The sequence below is a fragment of the Colius striatus genome, chromosome 7, assembly GCF_028858725.1.
Source record: "Colius striatus isolate bColStr4 chromosome 7, bColStr4.1.hap1, whole genome shotgun sequence".
In the NCBI taxonomy this organism is placed as follows: Eukaryota; Metazoa; Chordata; class Aves; order Coliiformes; family Coliidae; genus Colius; species Colius striatus.
Window position 1 is genome coordinate 11,031,521 of NC_084765.1, and position 25,900 is coordinate 11,057,420.

The following is a 25,900-nucleotide window of genomic DNA, read 5'->3' on the forward strand; positions in this document are numbered from 1 at the left end:
CAAAGACATTGAAACATGCCTCTTTAAGCAGCTGACAAACCAGTATGTTTTGGGAACTTACATTTTTACTTCAATAACTAAAGTCAGAGAAGTTATTTCATGGAATTCTAACCTTCATATTTCCTGGAATCATTTGAAAATCCCAGAGAAAAGTATAAATTCAACAAGTTTTATGAAAGAGTGAGAGGATAGTTTTACACACGTCAGTTCAAAATTGTTTTACTGTTACTTCCATTGTCTCTATCTCTTAAAAATAAAGCTTCACACTTAGTTTCACTTGTATTCTTAGAGATTAAGATTCAGGGAATTTGTTTTTAATAGAAGTTTCATAGGAAACAGTTCCCACACATCACATGCACTTATTATACTTGTATTATCGAATCACAAAAAACTGGAAGATTTCAAATAAAATCTATATGGAAGAAGCCCATGAACTGGAAAGTACAATCTCAACACTCCAGAATAGTTTAAATAAAATATTTCTATTTAGGTTTTGTTTTCCGTAATTGAAATATTTGTATTAGAATGTATAAGTTTCATTATGAATGTTATATTGCAGAGAGTTCTTTACTAAATCAAGCAGCTCTTGAAATCTCTGGCTCTCCTGGGCTTTTCAGGCTTTGCAACAACATTCCTCGTTGATCACAAAGATTTGATGTGCTAATCAAGCTGTACACTGCTCTACAACATGCTACCTAATAACACACAACATATGCCCTTCAATTTCCAGAATTTCGTATAGCCATTCTTTTGTATGAAGGATTTGCTGGAGATTTTCCTCCAGAAAAAAAAGGGGATATTTATGATAATGGCTTAAGAAGCATTTTCATGTGAAGTGAGCACATTATGATGTCGTTATAAGGTTGATTTTTAGATTAAGCAACTTATACAACAACTTGTGTTAGAATTGTTAAAACTGCACCTACTGGTTGAACAGTAACAAAAAATTTACATTCCTGTCTATTCGGGAACTGAGAGATCTGGCAGTGGGGTTGAAAACAAGGGATTTCAGGTTCTGTCAAATTCACCAGTGCAACTAATACAATGTGTCATTTGTGCCTAAGCATGGAAAAGCCCTTGCTGGCTGAATTTAATATTCCCAACGTTATAATAAGCAGAATTACCTCAAAAAAAACCACAAAACTCCCCTTTGTCATCCTTGAAATTCTGCAGCCATTGCTGGTCATCCCAGAAATATCCTCTTCCAGCAGCTGACACTTGTTTCATGAATCCAGAAATGGAGCTGCACCAACAAAGCTCATCCAAGAAAACCTCTTCCAGAAGCAGCTGGTCATTGTCGTTCTTGTTGTCCTTTGGTGCAGCTGTACACAGACTAACTGGTGCCTCTGCCAAAACTGTAGCAAAGCTTCTCAGTACTATCAGTACTACAAGGCTGACGTAGAAAAACTGAAGCTATCTGGCAACAAGATGTCAAATACATCTTGAAGAGAGACTCCAGTTTTGGCAGTTTGTGAAAAATTCGTCTCCCAGAGGCAGTGTTACTTCCACATAAACATTCACTTGGGTTCCAAGGAGCACCTGCCAGAGCCCTGCAGATGCATTTGGGAGGGTGTTGTGTGTGTGTGTATACACACATATATATACATATACACACATACATATATTTATTTTAAATTTTTTTTTAAAAGTCATCATTGGCTTTGGCTTCCTCTCCAGGAATTTTTGTCTCTTCTGGTTGAGCACAGTGTTTTCCCTTTATACACTTATTTAGTTCTTCTGGGCTTCTTTCAGTTCTGCACTCCTGACAGTTTCCATCTCTTGGATGAGATCGTTAAACTCTCTAATTATTTCTTCTTTTACCCCTGCTATGATTATGTCTTTTGGTGGGACAAATGCTTCTACCATTTTTGAATTGGTACAAGATATTCTTCCTCCTTCTATCTCCCATCAGTCTTAGGCATTGTTTCCAATTATTTACTTCATATATTTTGAGGGGAAACTTAATATCACAACTGTAAATCTGTTCACTTCTGGCTGTTGCTGTTCTTATAATGACTTTTTTCTGACATCGAGGTACTTTTCCATTTCCTCTCATGTTAAGTAGCTGTGCAACTGCAGTATTACCTATTTTATTGATTCCTTGAAGCTGTCTGTACTGTACAGTTTGCCGATAGCTGAAACCATCAACAAAACAAAGTAATTCATTTTGGCCCTTCTTCTGAATTTTAGGGCATGGTCTTGGCTTGAAATATGTAACACAGCACGTGGTTCCCAGTGCTGTCCATATGCTGTTCATATGTAACTTATGCTTTTGCATGGAGTTACCTTGTCCCTCACGCAGAACTTTGCATTTGCCTTTGTTGAAGTTCAAGAAGTTCTTGTCAATCTGTTTCTGACAGGCTGTGATGCCACTTAGTGGCATTCCTGCCCTCCAGCGTTTATCACTCCACCAAATTTGGTGTTGTTCAGGAATTTGATGCAGTTACATTTCATGCCATTTTCCAGGTTGTTATGAGAACATTAGGTAGCATTTGCTACCGTATCAACACGACTCCTAACCACCCACCTGTTAAGCTTGGAAGCATTGGCCACTATCCTTTGAGTCTGACACTTTCATCCTAGGCTTTGTCTCCCCATCTTGCCTATAAGGACACCAGGGGAGCTTGTGTCAAAAGTCCTGTTAAAGCCAAGGTAAATGAGATACTCTGCTCTTTCCTCAGCTGCAGTGCTTGTTATTTTTCTGTGTAGGTTGATCCATTTTCCCTTGTTCAGCCTGTGCATTCTGTCTTCAGTCATTTTCTTGTTCTTCATATATCTGGAAATGCTTTCTATGAGGAAAGATCTGCAACCTAGAGATCTCCTGAAGCTGTACCTTGCCTTCTCTGAGGTGTTCCCCAAGGTTTTGCTTCTGTTTCCCCACAAAATCCATTATAATTGATGACTTACTTGTAAGAGACTCCCAAGGGGAAGACTTTGGGATTTAGAAGTTTCTCTTTTCTAAGATGATGATTTTTAGCATAAATTTTAAAAGTATTTTGCTTTTAGATGCTATTCAAAGGAAAATTTTTCAGTGATCCCTACTTTCAAATCACATTTTTTTTTCAGCCATTTTTTGTTGAATTTCTCCATAGTGAACAAGAGCCAGAATATTTTTGGTAATTGATTTGAGCTGACTCTCAACTCTTTGCATTTCAGAAGATAGATGTAAAATTACACTTCTATCCAAACAACATTTTTCTGAAGTGAAAAACTGATCTTTCAGACAAGGACTTTTCATACTCATCTGATACTTTTTTTGGAAAGATGTTCATTCTAGTTGTGTTCTAAAAATTCTATAGAATGTGCACTGATGATGTGATGCATTTTTACAAAATTGCATGAAGCTTAGAGAAGAACAGTAAAATTTAATTAAGCAGAATGACTGTATTTTAACAAGTTTGTGACTGCTTGTCATTAAGGGAGAGGGACGCTGCTCCATGCTGAATGAGTGCTGGAATGCATAAGAATGTCTACTGTGCACTTGTGAGCTGGTTAGCAAATAGATAACTAGAATATGCTGGAATATGACGTATATTTTAATAGTTCTTCTAGCATTTTAAGGACTTTTCTGTTATTCTTTCAATCAGTTAACCAAGCTGTCTGTAAAGTGATTTACAAAGTATCCTGTATTTATGTTTTGTAATCACTGCGTAAGTCCTTTGATCTACCAGGGCTCTAAGAGTACACTGAAGTTTGTAGATATATTATTAATTAATTGCCCCTTTCCAACCAAGTAGTTAATAGATATCGATCACTTTTGTCAAAAACTGCAATGTCTTCTGTCATTTAAATGTTGTTTGTCAAATACTTTTTACGAATTACTGTGCAGGAGCTTGTATCACAGCTGGTGTAGTTTAAGGTTTGGACAGAGTCACTGTGAATGAAGCCCTGCTGTGAAATAAAAGTCAAAAGGCATCTTGGCATCCCAACCATTTCCTTGGGAGAAGATTACAGCCTGAGTATGTTGAACTTTATTGCCATGGGCCTCATGACAGTATTCAGAAACATGCATGGCATTTCTGTTAAAGAAACTCAGATGTGCTTGGACGCAAGGGATGGCATTCTTGTGTTTATCAGTATCTTGCAAAAAAAAAAGTTAAATGTTTTTACACTTTTGGGGTACACTAAAATACAGTGAAGAATGTGGAATTTATGCACATAAAAACTGAGGTTCCTGATTTCCTAAACATAATTTGTTACGAGAAGGAGGAAATGACTAATCTCAACCCTAGACAGAAATGTATTTATTGGGAAAGAAGCAGGGGGGTGGAGGGTGGGGGAGTGGACTCCACAGCTCTTCTTTGAGTAAAGCGTTGTTTTGTTTTTCTGTGAGATTAGAAGTCTAGCTGCGGAGAAAATGTGCTACATTTGTAAAGCTAAAGGAAACTTCACATTGTCTGCTTGTCTGTCTAAATTGTATCAATTGAATTCTGTCCCTTATACCACTATGTTGCAAGGACAGACAAACCTGTGAGAATTCAAGGCGTAGTAACAGCCTTTAAAAATGGAATTGGATCTGCTGTTACCTGGAATGACAGGCCTACAACATCTTGTGTCCTAGTGCTGATATCCTAGTTTCCTCAATGAGATGGTCTTTATGAAGATTTCTAGTCAGGCAGAAAGACTACAAAATTAAAACAAATTAGTGAGAATTTCTCTGGGTTGGGTGCAATTCCATCATCTTATGTGTTGGCATTCATATGAATGTAACAGCTGTAGAGGATAAAGAAAGTATTACATCCAGCATCATTCAGAGCACGGGGGAAGTCTATTCTAATACAGATGTTGAGTTGAATTACTGCTGTCAGATCATAGCCAGGTAGCAATGTGAGAAGTTGCCTCTTAAAAGCCCAAAGTGGGATTCTGGTCAGTGTTAAACATGGAATCAATAGAGAATGAGAATGTACATTTTTTGTTTTATTAACTGAGAATCACTTCAACAATATTTTAAGTCGAACAAAAGTTAAAAGCTTGTGGTAAGGAGTGACAGGTAAAATGTGCTGAGGTTATTTATGAGGGAGGAGGTGGTTTTGTGAGTTAATAATTTTGAAAGATTGTACATAACCTTACCAAAATGAGAAGTTTTAAAATTCATGAGGATTACATAAGACAATATCTTCCAAGTCTTGAGTGTGTTCTTGTAATTCTGCTGATAAGTAAGTCCACAGGTAGTCAGCTATATGGACCTCATATATGTCTATCTTCTACCCTGTTTCTCAAGTCCTGGAAGTGCTGCATTTAACAAAATTGCTGCTGTCTCAATAAAGTTTGATTTCACCATTGGTGACAAAGACAAAACAAAACAAAACAGCTTTGATCCATTATAAAACAGCAGTGGCTACCAGTGGTGTTCACTTCAGTATGCAAAACTGTATGTGAATGGTAGAAAGAAACTGTACCTGAATTTTCACTGGAAAAAATTTTGCTTATGTTTTCAATAAGAAGATTCCAAACTTTCTAAGTTAATTATATGCTGTTGTTAGTAAGTAGCGTAAGTAATTAATGCCATGTTGGTGTTTATTCCAGCAAAATATGTCATTCTGGTTCTTGCTTCAGATGATGGTTTTATCCTATGGAGATAAAACTTGTAGTTTAAATATTTTTAAGAGTTCCATTGGAAATTCCAAATAGGACTATTTTTTCCACCTTTCTTTCAAGGCTGCATGTTATTGTAGTAGATGTAGTCAGTACATTATGAAATTGTCAGTTTATTTTCTTGAGTTTGAGATTGAACGTAAAGGACATTAATATTAACATCAATTAACATGGAATAGATTTCCTTAGATAAAAACTACCGTTTTTAATAGTTCAGTTGCATTAATATTGTACTTATATATGGATGTGTAAACTTAATTCAGCTTATCTAATGAAAATGAATGATATTTCTAAATCAGCTCATTGAAATTCAGTTCTAGTTTTTAATTACATTGCAGTTCTACATGATGAATTGCTATTGCTTTTAACAAAGTCTTTTTTCTAAACTGGACTGCTGATTTCTCTTCTTTAGACAAAAAGTCTTGTGCATTTAGGTTTGACCATTTATGTTTCTAAAGTATCAACTACACCAGCAATAAAAATCCTATGATTCAATAAAACCACCCACCCGTTATGTCTATAACAATAAGGATAAATCCTGGCACACCTGAAATCATCTTTCAATTTGGAGCCAATATTTGACCTGTAATTTGTAGCCAATGCACTGCATATAGTTTTTGTTTACCTTACACGTGCTGACTTAAGAATTCTTGTCTTAGTGCTTTAAAAACACATACAACTCTAGGTTCTGTCATTCTTTCTTGATTAATTATGAGCTTAGACCTGTATGGTGATGAATACCCTTGGTATTCATGAAAATTGACATAATTTGATACTTCTCAAGAGGGACAATGCAGCGTTGAGGGTTACTTCAGCAGTAGTTTTAACAGAGCATAGATCATCCTGTACTGCCAAAAAAGTGTTGATTGAGAGCTGCCATGTTTAGCTTTCTAGTTTGAGTGCACACATGCTGTAGTGGAGCCTGCAGGTAATCCCTTTTATTTATAGTGCTGCTAAATGCAAAGCAAAATTGAGTCCCAAGTTTTCAGCATACTCGAATTTCTAAAGATTGTTTAAAATGTTACCTCTGTCTGAAAAGCTTGCTGCCCAAAGCAGAATGTGGGTTAACACAGGAAACATACTGTACCAGCGAGCAATTAATAAGAAGGACTTTCAAGTTGGATTTAAATAGAAAATTGAACTCCAGATGTTATCAGACACTTAATATCTTTTTCCTAAGATTTTTCTCATGTGACTAAGAGAAAGCAGAAATCCCCAAGTATCAATTTCACTGTCACTGTGCTTCACTGATTCCAGCTTGCTCTTGTAGTCAATGGCACATCAAAGGGTGCAAAGATTTTTTGAATCTGGGCCTGCACCTTCAATAGCAGATCAAGGAGGAACCATTACCTGGGTTGGCTTTTCTTCAGCTAGTCTGTTGCCTCTCCTTTACAGTAGCAGAAGCTTAAGCCACCTTCCAGATTCCAAAAGCCATCAACAGATGGTAGCAGTTCCATGCATCTGTCCAGGCAGTCAGAATCTGTAACGTCCTACCTGTCAGGCCTGCAATATCATAGAATCATAGAATGGTAGGGTTGGAAGGGACCTTTAGAGATCATCTAGTCGAAGAACATTTAAATTGCCTATTTAAACTGAGTAGAACGTAAAAGTAAATCACATGTGTTATCTAAGTAATGTAAGGAAAAACATTCTCATTTTTTTTATTCGCTTGTCGATTTAGGATAGCAAAGCTGTTTTAAATGTATGTGAATTCCTGTAATGCTTCCAATCTGCTACAGAGTTCAGCAAATATCTCAATGTATGATCAGTATGACCAGAATAATGTGCCAGGTCTTCACTCAGTCAGGCAATGTTTCAGAGTAGTACTCTGCACATGGCATGGCGGACATCTGTATTTCAGTGTCGTAAGACATCGTTTTTAGAATTATGTGTTTGCTGAGAATGATTTTTGTTCCTCGGATGTTTCAGCTTCATGTCATGCCACTTAGAGGGAGCAGCTTTAATTATTTTATGGCATTTGATTTGCCTACTTTTGTTTGGTAGAGATATTGTTATATATAAGGCAGCTAAATCACATTGTTTCAGAAGTCTAAATTAGTTGCATATAATATATATATATATAGAGAGAGAGATATATATATGACATTTCCAGTACTTTCTATTGCCTGTAAAATTGAGAAGCTTTCAGTGCAACACCTCTGTTAACTATGGCATTCTGTCTTGCAGCTACAAAGCAAATAAACAGTTAATTGATTTTACTGTTCCTAAGACAGCAATATGATACTTTATTCCTGAGATCATTTTATGTTTCTTGTCATGTGCTGGAGAAGAAAAAATATATCTATATAATACTTCCATACTGCAAGTCCAGGGAATACTGTTGACGTATAATATGTGGAGAATTTCATACTTGCAAGAAGGAATGGAAAAGTAATCTGCTGTTGTTTATGTGGTGATGATATATATCTTTGAGACCTATGTTAGCTCTTGGAATATTGAATGCTCTCTAGGTAAAGATACATTGCTCAGTTTTTATAAAGATATTTTTATGTGTACCTTGGATAAAAGCCAAAACTTTTCCAAGTAGTTTAAGCTAAGGGATTATGTAGATAACTTGAAACAATGAGGATGGATCATTTTATACTTGGTTATAAATAAGCAAGTACAGAAATAAGGTATGTATTTCTTTGAAAACTGTTGAACATTACAACCTAAAGGTCGTAAGCTCCGATTTTAGAAGTTTTCTGATTAGGTGAAAAAATACTAACAGTATTTATCATACCTTTATATTAAACTACAAATACTGTGTTAAATTCCACATTAGGGTTGAGGATGTAGATAAGAACTGAAAATAATGCAGAAACTGAAAATAAGAAGCAGATGAGGCTGTGTACTTTAGTCTTACTGTTCTGACATCTTATACACTAATTTTGGGGTTTATATATGTGTCAGTACTGAAAGACATCATTAAAACACTTTATGGTATTTTTCAGAATGTATGTGTAAGTAGTTTTCTAAAATTACTGTATTTAACTGTGTATGGACATTGGTATTCTGTTTAGGAGGGCTTGATTAAAGTAATGGAATATAAAGCATCTGTTACTGGAAAATCACAAAGGATGAAATGGAGTTTTAAAGTCATGAGAAACAAGAGAGTCTTGTGATGAGTTTTTTGGGGGTTTTATTTTAGACCTGCAGTCCATAATCACTCAGCAGCCCTTTAAAGAAGAAACGTGAGATGAATACAAATAACATCCTAATGATCCTTAACATGATTGTTCCTGCAATGCAGATTTCATATTTCTGCTCTCACAGTTGGCTGGTGCCAAGTTTTTGCTGGTTGCAGTGTTCTAGAGACCTCTGATATGAGATGAAGGCATAAAAGAAGTCTGGCAGAGGAACACATGAGATGTTTCAATCTTGGAATTTGATCAGAAGTATAGATAGCTAATAGACATGTGGTTTGAATTGCAGAGTGCCCATTGTAAGAGTGAATGTTAAAAATATTGAAATGAGTGTTCAAATGGAAGTGTTGTCTTACTATCATTATCCAGGGGCACAATGATGGTACATTTGTCTAGTAGAACTATGTACATTATTGTGTCCTTGAGTTGGCAAAAAGAGCTAAGAAAAAAGCCACTTAAAGTATCTTTTTTAACTCTTGGTATGTTTTGTTCTACATTTTTTTTTAAAGTCTTAAAAATTCAAGTAGTTTGTTTTTTAAATATTAAGTTACATTCCAATTCTGATTTCTTTTAAAGCATTTCTGTAATAAAATCACTGTTTTCATCAGTGCAATTACTAGTTGATTTACTTTGGCATACCCTTTTTCTGCCTAGAGAGGCACGAATGACACACTTGACTGTTGGATGAGGCATTCTGAGTCTGTGAAGGGAATGGGTTTTCACCTTCTTATAAAGTTAACCTTGTGCCAAACTTTTGTAGAGGCTGTAGAGGTGATTAATATTAAATAAATGTCAGTTTCTTTGTGTAAATGTTTTGAAAGTACATTCCTTGGTCATCACACCATTTTAGTTATACACGCTGTTGACGCAAATGGAAGCAAGCTACCTTTTTATTGTTCCCTAAATGAGGAATACTTTCCTTGTTACATGTAAACTAAGTTGATTCAGACATGAAAGTGAGAAAGCTGCTAATAAATTCCTTAAATGGGAGGAGTCATAGCAGTATCTGTCTAGCAGAATAGAGAGATACACACACATAAATCCATTATTCTTACATGATATCAAGTGATTAAGAGTTATATAGGAGAGGTATCAGAGAGACTTCGTAAGGCAGAAATGAAATTATAATGCAACTGGGAACTTCTGGACAGAGTCTGGCAGATGATCAAGGGACTGGAGCATCTTCCTTATGAGGAAAGGCTGCAGGAACTGGGGCTGTTCAGCCTGGAGAAGAGGAGACTGAGGGGGGATCTCATTAATATTTACAAGTATATAAATGGTGGATGTCAGGAAATTGAGGCACCACTTTCTTTCTGTTGTATCTAGTGACTGGACAAAGGGTAATGGGATGAAGCTGGAACACAAGAAGTACTATTTAAACATAAGAATGTTTATTTTACTGTGAGGGTGAGGGAGCCCTGGCACAAGCTGCCAGGGTGGATGTGGAGTCTCCTTCTTTGGAGGTCTTCAAAACCCACCTGAACACGTTCCTGTGTGACGTGATTTAGGTGGACCTGCTTCGGCTGGAGGATTGGACTAGATGACCTCTAAAGGTCCCTTCCAATCCCTACCGTTCTATGACATTGAAAATGGTTTTACTTATTTTCTTCATATGTTTTTCTTGAAGGATTGTTCATCTTCAGAAGAATATAGCATCGCTGCAGCATTGCTACCCCTGACAACTGCTTTTTATAGGGTAAGTTGTTACCCTCCTGTTTTTGTCGGTTTTCTTTTACATTATGTACATTGTTAAAATGAAGAGTGATTCCAAGAGATACATGGCAGGTGGGAAGATTCATTCTAAAATGGATTGATGCCAACAAAAGTCTTTTAATAGACTGCAATGGACATTGCTTCAGAATTACACTTGCTGGTGTTGGTCGATGATGATTACAATAAATTTACCTAGAACTAAATGCCAGCTTATATGGTGAGCTAGAGAATTATCATCTATAATTAGTTAATAAAATAACTGTTCACTTAAATACTTTTTTGTTTCATTTGACATATTAAACACTGGCCAAAAAGTCTATGTGAAGCATTCAGTCTTTGTAGATGTTAACTTTGGAGAATATTGTGGATGGCTTATTTTAAATGTATATTTGGGTTTGATTTCTCATGTTGGTTTTTTTTCCCCTTTCCTTTTTTGCAGTGTTTGATAGTGATAAAATATAATATGGTAGTAAATTTAAAAAAAAAAAAAAGTAAGTAATGCAAATTCAACAAGCAATTATTAAAAAACCAGAACTTTTGTAGCAAGGCTGTAGTTATTTCAGTATCCCAGTACACTAGCATTTTCACCACTTCTGGTTAGCTCAAGTGCCACTTGTTAGGATGTGCATATCTGAGGAGATGAGAAGTTCAGAACATGTACTTACTTGCAATATTAAATAATCTTTATTTAATGTGAATATTGTTACACAATTCAGTTTGGGAAGTAAGCATTTAGTCATTGGTAGTTGGTATGTTATGATACTGCAAAGTGGTAGATACTGTGACAGTCTAGCTAGACATTCATAATGTGATGAAAATTAAAATCGTCTTTCAGATGGTGTGTGAGGTATTTATGAGTACCCAAAAGTAAAATGCAGAGAGATTCCTGTTTTAGCTGAATAGAAACTAAGGTTTGTACAACAATAAGCTGATAAATCAACCAATGCTTTTTAATTTAAACTGTACATTCTAAGCGAATAATTTCTGATTGTTTTAAACTACAAATAGATCCTGTGATGTGGATTTTAGAATAAAAAATGTGGACCTGTACCGGTCATAGGACACAGAAACATCTGCTAAAGATGAGAGCAGGTTTGACACAGTCATATGCATAGGAAGCTTCTTGAAATCTCCTACCTAAGACAGTGTTTACTACATGCATGAAGCATAAAGTGGTAGATTTTCTCTCTTTTAATTGTTTCAATTGTGAAAAAAGTGTTATTTAAATGGGCTTTATTTTGTGCTGTACATAATACTCCACAACTGCTTTCTGGAAGGAGTCTACGGAGCATTTTCATTCTCTTATATTAGCTAGCATGGTGACACATTACATATTTCAATTGCAATGAATAAACTTTCTCCCATCTTTAATTAAAAGTTTATATTTTTCTGTTCCCTCTACTTTGAGTTTTCAAGTAGCAGTTTGAGAGCTGTCATTTCTTGCTGCCAATAATACTTAAGTTAGAGAAAGCTAATGAGCTATAGAGATTTTCCATATTCCTATTTTAATCTTGTATTAATCCTGTGTTATGAGGAAAGATTGACTTCAGTTTTCTTTTATTTAGTTCCTCCAATAAAAATGGCCAAGAAAGTCCACATAGCTCTTTATCTCTAGAGGTGCAGAGAGTATTTTGGGGAGTTGTAGCAGTTTGATTAGATTCCTCGTTTGGTAAAATTTGCCCAAGTTGAGGGGGGAAACAACTTCATTACTGTGAGGATGAGGGAGCCCTGGCACAGGTTACCCAGGGAGGGTGTGGAATCTCCTTCTCTGGAGGTTTTCAAAACCCACCTGAACGCATTCCTGTATGACCTCATCTAGGTGGACATGCTATAGAAAGGGAGTTGGGATAGATTATTTCTACAGGTCCTTTCCAACCCCTACCATCTGTGATTCTGGTTTTTCAATATACTTGTGGTTTTGGTAGGAATACTCTCACACCATTCCTCTCTCAAAAAGTTATCTGATGTCTTTTGTGTAAAAACCCGGCCTCATGCTTACTATTTAACTCCAAGCCTATACACTCAGGAAACTGTGAGTCCCCGGATGTAGCAAAGCATGATTATTTTCCTAATGTTCCAGACCTGACATGAAATTAAAGTAACCTGACTGTTAACTTGCAAAAGCCAGCTGTTAATGCATAATAGAAAAAGAATTTTGTTTTTCCCAGATCTAATCCTCAGGTTCAGTGATGGTCCCCTTTGGTATGTCCCATTAGATACAATTCTTTGGCAAAAGTACTTATTTTGGTATAAAACTATTCATACTAAACACAAACTGATGCGTTGTTAGGATCATAATATCAGTGGACAAACATTGCAGCGATTAGTTAAGATTAACAGTTTAAGGTTCTGTTTGGAATTTGAGTAAAAATGAAACTTTTCAGGGTATTTTTCAGCTTCTCTCTTTCCAAAATTGCGTCCCACACTAGAGTATATTCTATCTGACATGAACATGTGTAGGACCAATGTTCTGTGTCAGTTTCCCTGAATTAAGAAAAATGTATGTCATTTTCCCACTCTATTAACACCTCTGTAACCCTTTGGAGGGATTCCTGCTCTGGAGTTACACTAAACTAATATTCATTTTCCCTTGTCTTGGGGATAAATTCTCTCAAATCCTGCTGCTTTATTTTTTTCCCTTGTGCTTCCTGTTTTCAAGTATATTAACAGATCAAAAGTTCTCTTTTAATTGGTTTCCCTTTACTGGAATCTTAGACAGAGTGATTAAAGTTTTGTTGCTTGACACAGCATATTGCTTTTCTGCCTCTGATAAGTCCAGAGGGATGTACAAATTAAAATTAAGGTTACTTGGTTGATTATTTGGTTTTTATTAAAATATCTTCAGGAAAACGGGTATGTTTGCACTGCCAAATCATGTCAGTGCCTTTTCTAGTGAGTTGCATGTCCATTGTGTTTAATTACCGTATACAATGTAGTTTACAAGCACACACGTGCACACTTGCATTTCAAGCTGCATTCCATTTTTCTGTAGGCAGAGCACAGGTCATCCAGTACTGTTGAGTTAGTATGCAAAACTGTCTTACCTCTGCTATGTGTCATTGTGTTTTGGCTTCCCAAAAAATGGTGTAGTAGCACTTGGCAGTATGGACTTGTTTCTGTTGTTATTTCGATTATCAGAATACCATGTTTAGTGCCAGCAACATATTAAATACTTTTTTTCTCCTAGCCCACTTGAAATTGCTCAGTGTTCTTGGTAGCTAGGGATATACAGAAGTTCTGAATGTAATAGTGACACAGGCTTTCATTTGTGCATTGATATTACTGCACAAGTGGTAGTCCACATCATGTTGTCAGTGAGAAAGCCTGTAATAAGTTTTAAAATGTTGTAGAGTTCTATCAGTCAAATATATCTTTCAAGATCCCTTCCAGCCTTTGAGACTCTGTGATTCTGTATTATTTTACCATCTATGTTTGCTATAGCGTTTTAATAGGAGATTATGATGGGATATCATGTCACAACATTTTATTGTTAACATAATTCCTGTTGCTTCAAATTAAATGAAGAAACTGTGATGTCGTGTAAATTCTTTCTATTATGAATTGACTATTGTGTATATGAAATGTTAAGTTTAATTTTATTTACCTAACACAAAGCAGAGAGTTAATGAAACGATTCCTTGTTCTTCCTAAATGGCTTTACTATACATGGCCATATACGGTGCAGAGACCAGGTGTTTGAGGTGCATAAATAATGATTTGAGTCCCGCAAATGAGACACAAGAAACTGAGTATTAAGAGAAGCATCCTCCTAAGGATGATGTTGGTAAGATTCTGGAATGGTCTTCTCATGAAGCAATCAATGCTCTAGCCTTGATGTATTTTAAAATATTCCTGGGAAAACAGAGGAAAATTTATAGAAAGGAGCAAGGTTGCAAGTTCTAACAGGTCTTGTCTTAACATCTTTGCTTCTGTAAAGATTAGTCTAGGTTATTTCTACATATATATGTAATTAAATAACAAGAAACATCACCTTGTTTGCAACATGCTATCAGCTCTTGGAGTGCCTGGTGACACTCCAGAATTCCACCTCCCGAAATCTGGTGTGTGATCTGTTGTGAACATGATCAGGCAGGATTTGATCACACTCTAACTCGTAGCTGGTGGGATTAAATTAGTAGACAGGAAGTCAGTACTGGTTGCTTATATGTGGCCTGGAGAAAAAATTGAGGTTTTTCTAGGAAAAATGGTAGCAATGGGTTTTTTTAGAATTTTAAAGATTAGACATGAGCTGCAAAACCTGACTCATCAGTGACAATGGACTTTGGTGTGTACTGTTAATGTCACAAAAACAAACACGTCTTTTGCTTCTGAGTTAGAAAAGGTTTTAGTTTACCATTAGTAATACTGTTGGAATTTTGTTTAAAATGGAAACAGTGTAAATAAGATGTATTTATACGTGAAGATAAAAGAATTTTTCCACTTTTTTTTTGTACAGATGACCCATGCTTATTTGGTATGTGGTCCTTTTTTTCTGTGTATAAAACAGAAATCTGGTGTTCCCTGGTGCTGCAGAAATCTTTTATTTTCACATGTGAAGAGAGGACAAGATGAAAAGGACATACTTCCATCATATTTTCATTTTAACTCATGAAGGAAAACACTTTGACAATTGTATGCTTGGCATGGTCAATTTCACAGGATTTGGATACTGTGTTTTAATTCTGTCTCTGCCAAAATGGCAAAGTGTCATGTTGACTATGCTACATTTCTTGAAGATTTGATGTGATGATCAGTGGCCAGGCACCAGTTTCAGCTTGTCTGCTGGACAACAGACAGAGAGAGCAAAAGCTCTCCACCTCACTGCTGTTCCATGCCAACTCACAGTCAGGATCCACTTCATCTTCCCTCCCTTTTGAGCTGAGGTGATATTTGTCAGTCTGATCAGACATTCTTGTATCCTTCAACCATTGCAGAACCTAAGTGTACAGATTACAATACACTTTCAGGGGATCTTTTTCAAAATTTTATAATTGAAATGATATGCTTAAACTCTATCATCATCTCTGTTCCCATACCTTTCTAAGCATACTCTACCACATTACATAGTAGATAGTAATGCACTTGCAAATGTTTTCTATTTGCCATTCAGAGTGGACAGGTTTGATCAACTATGTTTGAATAAAGGAAGTGACATTAAAGAAATATGCTATTCTGGAAGTAAGATTTCTTCACTGTAGAAACAATGACTGGACTTCCAGATTTTGTAGATGAGCATTTCTTTAAATTGCAGCAGCCAGAGCAGTATTATTTTCAAAATCACAAGTATGTAATTTTTTATGTTTCTGGGTCATTTGTTTTTAATGACTTTGTTGTAGAGTTGGATAGTGCTGATCTAGTTTTAGTAAAAATAACACAAATGCATTAAGAGCTGTCTCAGAGATTGACTGTATTACATTCAATTGACATTTGTCATTTAGCAGAACACAGTGAGATGCATCGGTGACTGCTTCATAGTTTTTGTATTATTAAATTCTGTAATTCTTGGAGAGATTGAGGGGAGGGCTGATTATTTTAAGGATTTTTTTTTGTCATTTTAATGCTTTTAAGATACCAAAATTTGAGTAACATTTCACGTATATATTGATGCTATTTTTATTCTAGAACTTGCAATGAAACATCAGATAAATATGTTTCAGACTAGGGCTGACTGAAACCCTTAGGGCAGGCTATTGTTTGGCTATTCATCTGCATGTTTGCCCATTTATCATTTGTGCTCCATATGCCTTTATCTTTCTCTACAGAGAAGGAAGTAGAATTATATTAAATACGAGAATTGCTTTATACAATGTTTTTAAAAGATATCCAAAATGATGTTAAATGTTTTGCTTAAAACTTTGAATATAGTACAGGACATTTATTCTGCTCATCTTATGGATTATGCTAGCAGCTTTTTCAAGATGAAAAAGATGTTAGTCTGTGTTTATTGGAAGTGGGTTTTGTTTAAGTTTTTAAAAATAATCTTCAGGGCAAGTACAAAACTGTCATCAAAGAAAAAAAAATCAGTTAATGATAAAATGGGAAACTGGAAGTATTCCATGTGAAGACATCCATGTAAATAATTCTCATGTTTTCCACAGTGAAATATGTATGCTCTTTTGCATAGGGTAGTGATAAAAGCCTTTATTCCTTGAAATGCCTAAATAAATGAATTTATTCCAGAGCCTGTTAGATGTGTTAGGGATTTCCAGTTTTAACAATAAGGGCTTTCTGTGGATATTAAAGAGGTAGTACTAGAGAAGTTGAGTAGCTGACAGTATTTTAACTACTACCGTTAAGTACTCTTCCAAGAGAGACACAGTTCAAGCTTAATCATGTAATAGAAGCATCGTCATTTGAAATGTACATTCTGTTGTGTAGCATCAGTTACAAAGTCACAAAAAGCTACCTAATGGGCTGATGTGGAAGTCTGTGATGATGGGTGAAGAGCTGATTCCATTATTATGTCTTTAGTATGGAAATTTTATAGTTAGTATCAGATGGAAAAAGTGGAATTATTGATCAAACTGTACTATGGAGAACAGTGGAGAATTTGGTACTAACAGTTATCTGTTACTTTATAAAAAATAACTAAGAATTTGTCTTTATTTTAGAATTTGTGTAAATACCAGGGAATTGCACAAAGTTATACAATGATACAATTAATTTTGAAAAGCAAAAGTAGTCGAGTTTTTACATTTAACATGACTTTTCATTCTTATCATGTTTTTCTGTGCACCTGCAATTGGCCCAAGTAATTCTCAAACATCAGCATGCTGTTAACCCTCTATAAAGCTAGAAAGACTTCATGTAATGTGTTAGCTTTCTGTACTAAAATACTGTCATTCTTTCATCTAGTTATTGTATTTCCCTTTGTCTTACTATGTTTTCCTTTCTGTCTTACTCTGCTATGCTTGAGATAAATTTCTACTTCAAAATTCTCTGCTCTTGAATTGCTGACTTTAAGTTAAGAAACTCCCATCTTGAAAGACTTGCTTTACTGTCTTGGCAAGAAGTTTTTTCTGCTTCCATTTTTTTCTTGTATCTCTATTCTGCCAGTTCTGAATCTGTCTTAGTGCTTTTATGCCTGAAATTGTATCAAGTAACATTATTTTTAATTCTATATTTATCCTTATTTGTCCGTTCTCTGAATGGTAATCCCTTCAATGTAGAAACATATTAAGTTGCCTGCTTAAAAAACAGCAGGAACATATCTGTATCATATAGTGGGTGCTGTGGAAGAAGCTGAACCATGAAAGAAAATATATGTAGGCACACTGTAAGTGGTTCCTATTTTTTACATAAGTCTTCTAAAATAAGCAATGAGGACATCATGCAGGAAAGAGGAAAGCTTCTTCTGCACTACTTCAAATGAAGTAATAAATATTAAAAGAACATGTATTAGCTTTCATCATTGAATTTTACTGTTATTTCATTATTGGAGCCCTAATGCTGCTTTATGTCAGCAGAGATTATAATGTTCCAACTCCAGATACCAGTCTGGCTTGTTAGGAGAAGGCAAATGGTAATGGTGAAAAGTGTAAAAGGGCACGATAAACGACCTATTTTGCAGGGGTAGGGATGGGTGTTAATCCCTAGAGATGATTGGTATTTTGTAAGAAAAAATGCACGTTTATCCTTTATACTGTGGTCAGTTCCTAGGTTTCTGACATTAGTGTAACTTAAAAACATTATGCAGTATTTTTATATTATAAACTGGATTATAAAATCTTAAGCTAATTTTATATGTAAATTGTTTTTCCATATATCATCTTGTTTAACAATTCTTCATGCAGAGATCTTACTCATTTTGCATGTATTCAAGGTGCCAAGCAAAAGATTGGTTAAGAGTATTTTACAGTGTGTTTATTAGCATTATTGTCATTACTAGAAAATCCAGGAGCCCTAATTACAGACCAGAACTACTGCTCTTGCTTTCATGCAAACAAACACAAAGATGAAGATCCTTGTCCTCAAGAACTTATAATATGAATTTGAAATAAGTAATAATACTTGAAGCCAGGCAGTTTGAGGCATTGCAAGGAAGCTGTGGGGCAGTTTTAGTCATCATTATTGTTGGTGATTCTGTCTGCCAGTAAGTTAACTGTGACTGAAGTTTTTATAGACATGATATAAAAGCAGTATTTTATGGAATTTTGAGAGAGGATAATGTGGTTACTTGGCAGGTGCTTATGAATGTGAGTGGAGTCATGAAGAGAATAGTAAGGTCATGGTCAAAGTTCTTGTCAATATTTCCAAACCCTCTTGCAGACAAGGAGGTTTATTATATACAGTGGAAGTTCCTTTCATATAAAGATTGTAGTTCATTCAATTATTTTTGTAAGAGCAAACATAGTTTTAAGGTTAGAACAGGAATCTAGGGATTCTTGTTAGCTACGATTGAGTGGTTTTACAGTGTTAGTTGCAAACACCGATGCCAAAATGTCATCTTTGATCCTTAAGATTTTAATTAGTGTACTTTTGGTTTTCATGGATACATAACACATGTCTGTAGAACAGATTTTATATCTTCATAGGCAGAACATATCTCACTTCCAAAGTTATTTTTAGGTGAAAATAATCTGTAAGGAATAAACCAGGAAATTGTAGTGTAACAATTTAGCACATTAGTGGGAGAGTCTAAGTAGAAGAACGTGTCTTTACAAGGAATTTTGGAAATTAATTACTGTAGTAACTTTCTCTGTTGATGAATCTTACTTTCCCAGAATGATAACATGATGAGAAACATTGAAAAGAACTTTGCAATGTGCAGTTCCTTTCTTAGTGGTTTGTGGGAGGGTTTAATTGGTCTCCTCCAATTAAAATAAGAAATAAAGATAAATGTTCTAGTAAATGTTTAGGTCTGTAACTGAGGAGCTCATCCACTATCTTCTAGACTAAAAATAAACCTTTCCATTGTATTCCCACAAGCATTGGATTATGTAATTTGTGATTCATATTGATTCCACTTGGTCTCTTTTTCTAACAATGATATGGAACTTTGGTTTGACTGTAACTTTGATTTAGTTATAAACCATTCGTTCTTATTTCTAGGAGTGATTACAGTGTTACAGAAATACTGTTTCATTTACAGTTTTCACTATGAAAGAATTTTTGATGGTTTAATAAAAATGTTTTGTAAAGCTTCTGACCTTGAAGTGAAGAAATATGCATCTGAAGTAAGAGAGAACTTACATATCTGTAAGTTCAGCTTCCCTTCCTGATCACTACAATCTTATTCCAGTAGAATGGAACTTTTCTGCATGAAAATAGAATTCCTTTTATTGGATTCAGTTTCATTGGAGCGTTATTATCTGTCATGGTTCAAGCAGGATTATTTTATGTTTCCAGAAGAGAACAAATGCTTACAGATGATACAGGAGATCAGTGAATGATATGTTGGTGAATGTTGCCGGATTTTGTGTGAATTTCTATATTGGCACCCTAGATGTCTTATCAGCTATATAAACTGGATGTGGCCAAACAATTGGGGTGTCACAAATGCTTCCCTGTCTTATGGGTTTCTTCTTCACTCATACACATTATTATTCTCCCAGTGATTCAAGCCCATAATTTATGTCTACTACTCATGTTTTCATCCACATCCCTGCATTTGATTCTCTTGCTGCTTGTTTGTCTTTCATAATATTTCCTACAGTTGAAATTCTTGTTAGGATCCTCTTCTTCACTTCCTCTGAACTTGTGAATATTACATCAGCTCATTGTCTCTAGTTCAAAACACTCCTACCAGTAAGAATTTAGTAGGCATATGTTGTAGCTCTCCTCTCCCTCATGCAGTGCTCACTCCATATCTGGATCTTAGCGTTTGGCAGAAGAGTTCCTTACAATGTCCTGCTCTGCACTTGCCTCCAGCCCCTCCACAATCATTTTCTTTCACTGTTGAGCGACTGGATCTTGATTTAATCTTTCAAATAACTTACCTCAGAGTACAAGTTCAGTTTCTTGTCCTTAATTTCTGAGTTCTTAATGATATTGCTTTTCCCAGTTTTGTCCCTCCTCTCTTTCACCTTTTGAACCATGTAGTATATATCATTTTTATTGCCAAGGTGAGATCTACTACTCTGGCTTTTTTTTTTTTTAGCAGTTTGCAATTTATATTCTATATTGTATCGTTTCATCTTTCTGACTATTTTGCTCATCTTGTTCTTGAGGACTACTTAAGGACTATTGTTTCTTCAGATAAGGGAACGCTGTATGTTGAGAGAACTTCAGAGACATTTCTACCACTCAAGAAAGAGAAAATGGCCATGATAAAAGGAAAACAGTAATTAAAGAAATACTAGAATGAAGTAACAGAGCTTAGAATTACTTTATTACTCTTTTGGAGATAGATGCTTTATTAACTGGGCTTAGAATATATATTTCATATCAGATCATCAGTGATTCTAAGAACAGAATATAAATTATAAATTATATCTGAATATAAATAAAATCATAACCTTGTGAGATTTTCGTGGGGTTCTTTGTTTCTGAGCGTAGCCCTGGATAACACCTTGTGTTGCTGGGAGAGTATTTTTGTGGGTAGAGCAAATTCCACCATTCCAATGCAGTCTCACAGGTGCATGCTCACTGTTGAGCTACCCAATGTCAAGGGAATATGGTGATATTTTACATTTGCAAAATAGCTGTGTTACAATTTGAGAAACTCTTCAGATGGATTCAACACCACAACAGAGAATTTGTGGATTCTGTAACTTAACTAATGGATTTAAACTCTGGTGAATAGAGTCATTTCTGTAAAGCAATTTGATTTTAAGAAAACAATTTTAATGTGCTATAGCTGGGCAGAAAATCAGCATATTTCTTATAAATTTCTTGGAACCTAACCTTATTTAAAACAGTGACATTCGGGTATGAAAAAGTCTTCTCTCTTTTTTTGTGGTTTCTAAATATCCTTCATTCTAGATGGTTTTTGTTTACTTAGTGTGTCTGATGTGTAACAGAACTTTGTAAATGTTTTTATTATATCTTTGGAGAAAGAAGTATGTTATTGTATGTATTGTAAGTTATATGTAACTTTTTATTACCATATATCTGTCTTGATAAATTTATATAGAAATCTGAGATATTCTGTATGGCTTTCAGTAATGTGTAGCAGATTATACATGATCTTCAGGAATCTACAATTAAAGATCATGAGTAGTCAGATGTTTAAGTCACTTTTGCCAGAAAATCTATACAATAAATAATGCTCCATGCAGACTTACATCCCAATTTTGCAAAATTCTAGAATTGTATTGCCCTCTGCTGGTTTAATGAACCTGCCTGTGACTTAGTAGTGCTGAATTTGAAGTGCATTGGCCTTTCTTTTCTTTTTCATGGTGAAATAACAGTGTAATGAAGTGCTACTCACACTTCACAGTATTTTAAAATATAAGTAAATCTTTAGTCCAGTCTTGTTTGATGTCTTTCTGAAGGTGGCAAATTGTTTTTCAAGTTGGAGAAGAAGCTTGAAGTTGTGTTGTCTATTTTTTTTTAAAGTGGTAAAAATTAAAACTAAAAAAAAACACCCCAAACATGAAGCTTCCCAGTCCATGCCTTATGCTTTCATGGCATTCCATCTCATTTGTGTGGACAATACATGCAGGTGTAATTTTCTATTTTAGATCAAATGGGAAAATTATTTATTTCATTGAGTTTTCGACTGATGCTATCCACCAGTGCTCAGACTTGAAAACTTATATACTATATACTTGTTTGAGTACGTGTGTGCTGTGATAAATACTGATATACGTGCACGGTTGATCCTATATATCTTCTTTGAAGTCTTTTTGAACTTGCTAGAGGCACAGTATACATTGGATAAAGGACTTTGCATCCTTTGAAGAGGGGCAGTGTGTTGCCTACAGTAACTGGTGCCTATTCATGTTGTGCAACAGGTGGCAATTGACTGTATAAATAGCTCCTAGATGGGGAGTAACCCTTGAAAAGAGCAATGTCACTGTGTGCTGGGTGGTCTATGAGCTTACGCTTGCAGACTTCCATGGAGAACCTTAACCAATATAGGAGAGGAAGTGCTGTGATCTCCTTTGGTAATTTCACCCAAAAGCAGTTTTGCAAAAGCATTTTCACTGAGGTCAAGATAACCGATAGTACAGTGATTCCTCGAGAGCTGAGGAGGAAGCTATTCTTTGCATTCAGCAGCAGCTTCCTTTTCCTTCCTCTTTCCTTCCTCTTCTCACCAAAAATATCCAAACCAATAAGCCAGGATATAAGTTGGGGTCAGAAATCCAATTTATTTCTGAACTAAACTGGATTTCTCTGAAACATAGACTACTGGTGAGTTTTCCCCATCATTTCCATAGCCAAGAGACATGCAGCAAAATCCTGTGAGAAGAGCACAGTCTGAGGTATATTTATTTATCTTCTGGGTTTTACTCTTTTTGTTCAATAACTCTTTTTCCAGCTTCACAATCAATAACTGGATCCTTTACTTTACTAGAATAAACTTGTTTTCTTCTTTAAGCTTTTGTATTGTAAAGGACGATGACTGATGAGTGATCAGCGCAAAGTATACTTTGCTTTTCCAGAAACAAGCAATCTAATTAATATAATGCCATAGAGAAACTTTTTGGAGACCTGCACCTTACAGTAAATTTGGGGGTTTTGGAGTTGGTGTGCATTTTTTATTGACCTGCAGATATCCTTTTCAGAATCGAAGTATCCAGTGTCAGGAAACAGAGAACAAATTCTAGGCAGATATTATCCAGTGCCACTCAGTAAGGTGGAAATAATGGAAAGAAAATTCCTGAAATGGGGAAGCTGCATGTAGTCACGCATAGCAAGTCCCAAATTTACCTTATGTTTTCACAAACTGTAATTCATTATTTTGATATGGCTAATGCCTGTTTTATGTGTGATATGTGAGGGAAGAGGGAGGGTTAAGTCCCAGAAGAACTCGAAGAGCTCCATGTCCTGTGCAGAAGTTTACTCATTTCCTCTTGATTATTACAAGTTACACCTTAATGCTCATTTAAACTATCATATAGACAACTTCAGAATGAGGAATTCACCAGTTCAGAACTATTTTTATCATTTTCTTTTGGTGTCTTTTTTAAACTATCAGCCCTTAAATCCTCCCTTGTAAGTAGGAAATTCTTTTGGTAGCTCCTACATTCACTCTGTCTGGCAGAAATGAATTATCAGGACAGGGAGAAAGAACATAAATATAAGTGTAGTTTAGCTGTCCTATGGAAAAGTAGGTGCAGATTTGGTTTACATATGTACTGTTGCTTGATGAAAACCACTGAACTACTGTTTTACTTAAATTGGAGAAATTCTGAGCTAATTCTTTTGAATACAGCTTTAAACATTGGGGCCCTTTTGATAGATTAGATTAGTTTCCACTCCAGTCAAACAGGCTGACTAAGCACTTCCAGGGCAGAGAATACAGACACCGCCAGCTTCATAGAATTGCTTGTATTTGTACCGGAAGTATTTTTAGTCCATGGATTTTGACTGCATAGGAGCAGCAGCGTGTTTCTTCAGGTTAGTTTTCATACTGCTTTTTTGCAAACAAATTAACCAAAACAAGCTGAGAATCCAAAGTGATTTTGTCCAAAATACCTGGCAGTGCTGAGCCTGGAATTTCAAGTCCTGACTAATTCAGCACTCTACCCACAGTCAGTTTTGCCATTTGTTTCAACACATGCAGATGATGAAAAGGGTAATGTTTATGATAGTTTAGCTTTCAACCTTTTGTAAACAAACTGTTTTTACTTTGCATAGGAGTTGTCATAGGTGCTGATTTATATTGCTGTGTTTTAAATCTCCATCGTTTAAAAATTGTTTTGTGCATGGCTGTTCATAGTTTTAAATTATGAGCTTAGGAAGAGCATCTAAAAGCCCTTCAGCTTTCCCGTCATATTTGTCTCCATGTGAAAATGATTTGTGTAATTTTAATTTCTGTACACTATGTCTATGGACACAGGGTTATGAGTTTAAAATTACTTTTGGATTTGTGCCAAAGATCACTCCAACTTTTCCTAGTTTACACAATTACCTGATTTGGTCTTAGGCATCAAAGGCAACTTGACAGATTGATAAATCACTCCTTTGTGTGGCATTCACCACATAAATTGGCATGAGTTGACCAATACCAACTATCTAGACTTGAACAGATGCTTACCTTTTCCTTGTTTCTTCTTTTGTCTCTTTCTTTTCCTGACATCATACTCCCTTTCTGCAGCTGTATTGTGACTGAGAATTACTGTAGTGGAAAAAAAAATCAAAAGTAAAATCCCATATGTTGCTTTAGCAGTAACTATTGCTTTCAAGATGAGTTGTTCATATTTATCTTCCATGATTTACCTGTCATCCCCATTCCACTGTAAAACAAGTTTTATGCATCTGCATTTTGAGTTAGGTGGTTGATTGGGCCAGACCCATCCTGTGAGTCCTGTGTTAATTACCACAGCTGAACATATTGTGTCATTTTAAGCTAGCTGTATATACACCTACCAATGATTAAAGATAGGAACTGTGTACAACTCTTAAAGAATAAAAATTAAAGGGGAGAGATTTACAGGTGTATAGTCCTCCTGTATATATTTGAGTCTAACATTTTCCCATTTTTACAGTTAAAAGACTCGGTTTCATGTACAGTTAGTCATCCTGCTAATTGACAGTCTTAATAGAGTCGTGAGTCTGTGTGTATTCTGTATGCTTGAGATTTTTTAAAGGGATGCCCTGCAGTCACTACAAGCATCAATAGGACACTTTGAATTGTCCTGTTCTGTGATTTTACAGCTTGATCAAGCATGGGAGCCATTATTTTGTGGTCAGTTATAATTTCCTATGAGCTATCATAAACCTCATCACAAGTGAAATTTGTAAATCTGTTAAACAATCTGTCTTCTGTTGCAGTTTGTATTGAATGATTATATTTAATATATTTTGAGTCTTCCACACATTTACCAGGCTACCAAGAGATTTTTGATGAAATTCTGCATGATGAAATAAAATTCCCATTCTCATTTTTTTATGTCCGATCATAGAAGGCATTTCACTTAGGTCAATTTTAGTAGCTTGTCACATATTATTTCCTCAAACATACCATTTCAAAGGGCCTTGTCTTTGATAGGGAATGAACACATGGCACATGATCAGGACTTTTAGTTCATGATGTACTTGGAAGAGCAGAGTGTGGAAAACACAGTTCAAAGTATTGCAAAACAGTTGTAATTTCCAAGCATTCCACTTGAGTGCCTGGATGCCTTCTGAGGGGGTATTGTATGTACTGACTGTCATGTATAATTACACAGTTATAAAGGTTAAATCAAGTAGTATGTATGATCTACAGGAAAGTGTTATCCAACATAACCATTAAATTAAAATTTAACTTATAGATACAGTATATCTTTCAGGTATGGATAGTATTCTGAGTGAAAATAATGAAATGAGGCAGCCAGTAATGCACTACTTGAGTT

At 35.4% G+C, this 25,900-nt stretch overlaps 1 protein-coding gene across 6 annotated transcripts in view; it reads left to right on the top strand.

Moving 5' to 3' along the window:
* The window catches only part of SBF2 (SET binding factor 2), a 241,978-nt gene that overhangs the window by 164,849 nt on the left and 51,229 nt on the right, over positions 1 to 25,900 (top strand). For all 6 annotated transcript variants that reach the window (XM_061999218.1, XM_061999221.1, XM_061999222.1 and 3 more), the window contains exon 17: positions 10,369 to 10,437. In XM_061999218.1, the coding sequence (XP_061855202.1) occupies positions 10,369 to 10,437 (69 nt within the window). The remainder of the gene's footprint in view (positions 1 to 10,368; positions 10,438 to 25,900) is intronic.